Source organism: Fonticula alba (genome assembly GCF_000388065.1).
Source record: "Fonticula alba strain ATCC 38817 unplaced genomic scaffold supercont2.6, whole genome shotgun sequence".
Lineage (NCBI taxonomy): Eukaryota > Rotosphaerida > Fonticulaceae > Fonticula > Fonticula alba.
In genome coordinates, this window is record NW_009242976.1 from 2,092,949 (window position 1) to 2,096,417 (window position 3,469).

Here is a 3,469-nt window from a genome sequence, read left to right on the forward strand (position 1 = left end):
CTGTCCTCCGGGGTTCTCGTGCGTGCGTGCGCACGTGCGCGCGTGTCGCTGACATCCACGAATTTGCAAATGCCCCTCCCCGTTGCCATCCCCCCATTCCCCCCCCCCCCCCCCCCCCCCCCCCCCGCCCCCCCCCCCCCCCCCCCCCCCCCCCCCACATTCGTCCCCGCCCCCCCTCCCCCCCCCCCCCCCCCCCCCCCCTGCCCGCCTTCCCAGTCGGGAGTACTGGAAGCTGCTGGACATGGTTGTCCGGCAGATCATCTTCGGCGGCAAGGGCATCGACCCCACCTTCTCGGAGAAGTACCAGATCGACATCAACACCATCATCAGCGAGTTCGCCGACAAGTCCAAGCTCCAACACCTGGAGCATGCTCACGAGCAGCTGATCAAGGAGAAGGAGAAGCTGGACTCCTCGTGGGCCGACACCTTCGACAGCATGCAGACCGAGAACAAGAAGAAGATCGCCGATCTGGAGGCCACCATCGGGGCCAAGGAGGCCGAGCTGCTGACCGCCGTGGCCGCCGCCGCCGAGAGTGCCCCCTTGAAGGTGGCCATCGAGGCGCTGAAGGCCGACAAGCATGACGAAGCGACCAAGGCCCTGGAAAGCGCCGGCCTGAGCCTGGACCTCATCAAGAAGGTGGTCCCGGCTGGGACGGGGCCCGCTGGGCCGGGTGGGGCGCCGCCGCCGCCGGCCCCTGGTGGTGGTGGCCCGCCGCCGCCGCCGCCGCCGGGCCCGCCGCCTGGCATGGGTGGCCCGCCGCCGCCGCCGCCGCCGGGCCCGCCGCCGGGGATGGGCGGTCCGCCGCCGCCGCCGCCTCCGCCGCCGCCGCCCGGCATGGGTGGCCCGCCGCCGCCTCCGCCGCCGCCGCCGGGGATGGGTGGTCCGCCGCCGCCTCCGCCGCCGCCGGGGATGGGTGGCCCGCCGCCGCCGCCGGGGATGGGCCCGCCGGGGCCGCCTCCGCCGCCGGGGTTCGGTGGCCCGCCCCCTCCGCCGGGGTTCGGTCCGGCGCGGCCGGCCGGGCCGAAGATCGCCCCGAAGGGCAAGATGCGCCAGTTCCACTGGGACAAGCTGCCGGATCGCCTGATCAAGAACACCTTCTGGAGCGATCGCGCCATCGATTACGACCGGTACATCAAGCTCTTCAACTTCTCCGAGTTTGAGGACACCTTCACCGCCAAGCAGGCGGCTCCGCTCAAGGAGGCGGCCGACAAGCCGAAGAAGGAGGAGAAGATCTCGGTGCTTGATTCCAAGCGGTCGTACAACTGCTGTGCGTTTTTGGTGGTGGCATTCCTCCTGCGGGGGTGGGTGGGTGGGTTTTTTTTTTTTTCGCTCTTTTTGTTTCCCGCCATCGGAGGGGGGGGGGGGGCGCATGCGAAGCCTCTGGGCCGGCTGGGTTTCCCTCGCCAACAGCGGCTCCCTGCGTGCGTGTCATCTGACCGTCGTTGCCGATGTGTGCGACCTTGCACGGCCGGTCCCACGCGCCCAGCCATTATGCTTGGTAACATCAAGATGCCCTTCGAGAAGATCAAGCTGGCCGTCCTGTCGGCCGACGACGAGACCCTCAGCGACAACCACTATGTGCAGCTGCTGAACTACGTGCCGAATGACGAGGAGTCCAAGGCGCTGGAGCCGTTCGCCGAAGACCCGTCCAAGCTGGACAGCGCGGATCTCTTCTTCCTGACCATGCTGACGGTGCCGCGGTATGAGCAGCGCCTGAAGTTGCTGCTCTTCCGGCGCACCTTCCCGGACAAGTCGAAGGAGATCCGGCAGAACCTGGACGCCATCATGGCCGCCTGCCGGACGCTCAAGGCGTCGAAGCACTTTGGCACGCTGCTGGAGCTGATCCTTGTGTTCGGGAACTTCATGAACACCGGCACGGCCAAGGGCAATGCCAAGGGCTTCCGGCTGTCGTCCATGCACAAGCTGGTGGACACCAAGTCGGCCAACAACCAGCAGACCCTGATGCAGTACATCATCACCCTGCTGGAGCAGCATATGCCGGAGTTGCTGACCATCACGGAGGACCTGCAGGCTTGCGAGGCTCCGACCCGCATCACGTACAGCTCGCTGCAGGCGGACATCGCCGAGGTGCGGCTGGGTCTGCGGCTGCTGGAGAACCAGCTGAAGATTGTCACCGACAAGGGCGAGGACAAGAACCCGCCGGAGAATGACCGCTTCTACGAGGTGTTCTTCCCCTTCTCGCAGGAGGCCGGCAAGGACTTCGAGGACATCACCAAGCGCCAGGAGCGCCTGGACTCCTTCTACAAGGAGATCCTGGCCATGTATGGCGAGGACCCGGCCATGCAGCCGGAGGAGTTCTTCGCCCAGTTCAACACCTTCCTGCAGCTGTTCAACCAGGCTCGCGAGGAGAACAAGATCCGGGCGGCTCGCGCGGCCCAGGCCGAGCGCGTGGCCGCCGCCCAGAAGGAGAAGGAGCTCAAGCGCGCCGAGGAGGAGGCCAAGCGCAAGGTCATCACCGATCTGAGCGAGGCCCAGGAGGACGACAAGCACCTGCTGGATGGGATTCTCGAGTCGCTGGCCAGTGGCGATGCCTTTGGCGCCAAGTCCCGCCGGCGCCGGAACAAGGACGCCGAGCAGGCCCCGGAGCTGGGGGCCGGGGCCGACGTTGACGCCATGCTGGAGAACCTCAACCTGGACTTCTAGTTTCCCGCCTCCAGGTCCGGGGTGTAGTGCCTCTGTCTCCCGCCTTTGTGTGTCTGTCTGGCCGTGTGTGTGCGTGTGTGTGTGTCTGTCTCCCTCTCCGGGTGGGGAGGGGCGGCGGCCCGTGCGTGCATATGGCAGCTGCGTTTTGCGGCCTCGGTTGCCGAGGGGGGGGGCTGGCTGTGCCACCTCCTCTCAAGGCGGCAGTGAGGGCGAGGGTGCCTGTCTGCACACATACACACACATACACATGCACACTCTTTCTCTCTTATGCTCCGCACCCTCGCTCTCCTCTGCTCTCCCCCCCCTCCCCCACCCTCCACGCATGCACACCCCCGTGCGCGTGGTTGTGCGTGTGTTTCCCGGCACCTGTTGGGACTCTCGCCGCACACGCCCGGGAGGCCGCGCGTGCAAGGTGCGGCGCGGCGGGGGAGCGGGAGGAGGGCGCGGCGCCAACCCGGGCAGGGGCACCTGCTCGTCCGCTCTCTCTGTCCCCGTCTTTTCCAATATACACTTTCCCTGTGCACACGCGCGTGCGCGCCCGCGCCGCTCTCTGTGGCGTCTGTTCGGGGGGGGGGGGGGGACAGTGTGCCGCGCACACGGTGGGCGTGTGTGCGGTGCGGAAGAATGAAAACCCCGGCTGGGGGTGGGCGCGAGCGAGCCAGGCCGGGGCGGAGCCATTCCCCGGGGCCCGGGGGCGGGGGCACGGAGAAGAGGGGGCACATTCCGCCGGACGAGGGGTGCGCCCAGTCCGTTGGCCGTGCTCCAGGCAGGAATGCGCCGGATGCGGGGCCTCGCCAGGGGCGC

At 68.1% G+C, this 3,469-nt stretch overlaps 1 protein-coding gene across 1 annotated transcript in view; it reads left to right on the top strand.

The window, feature by feature from the left end:
* The window catches only part of H696_04106 (hypothetical protein), a gene marked incomplete at its 5' end in the record, with an annotated part of 3,948 nt that extends 765 nt beyond the window's left edge, over nucleotides 1–3,183 (top strand). The window contains 2 exons of the mRNA XM_009497989.1: nucleotides 217–1,268; nucleotides 1,488–3,183. Coding sequence (XP_009496264.1) covers nucleotides 217–1,268; nucleotides 1,488–2,665 — 2,230 coding nt within the window. The 3' untranslated portion in view covers nucleotides 2,666–3,183. The remainder of the gene's footprint in view (nucleotides 1–216; nucleotides 1,269–1,487) is intronic.
* Nucleotides 3,184–3,469: the final 286 nt, after the last annotated feature.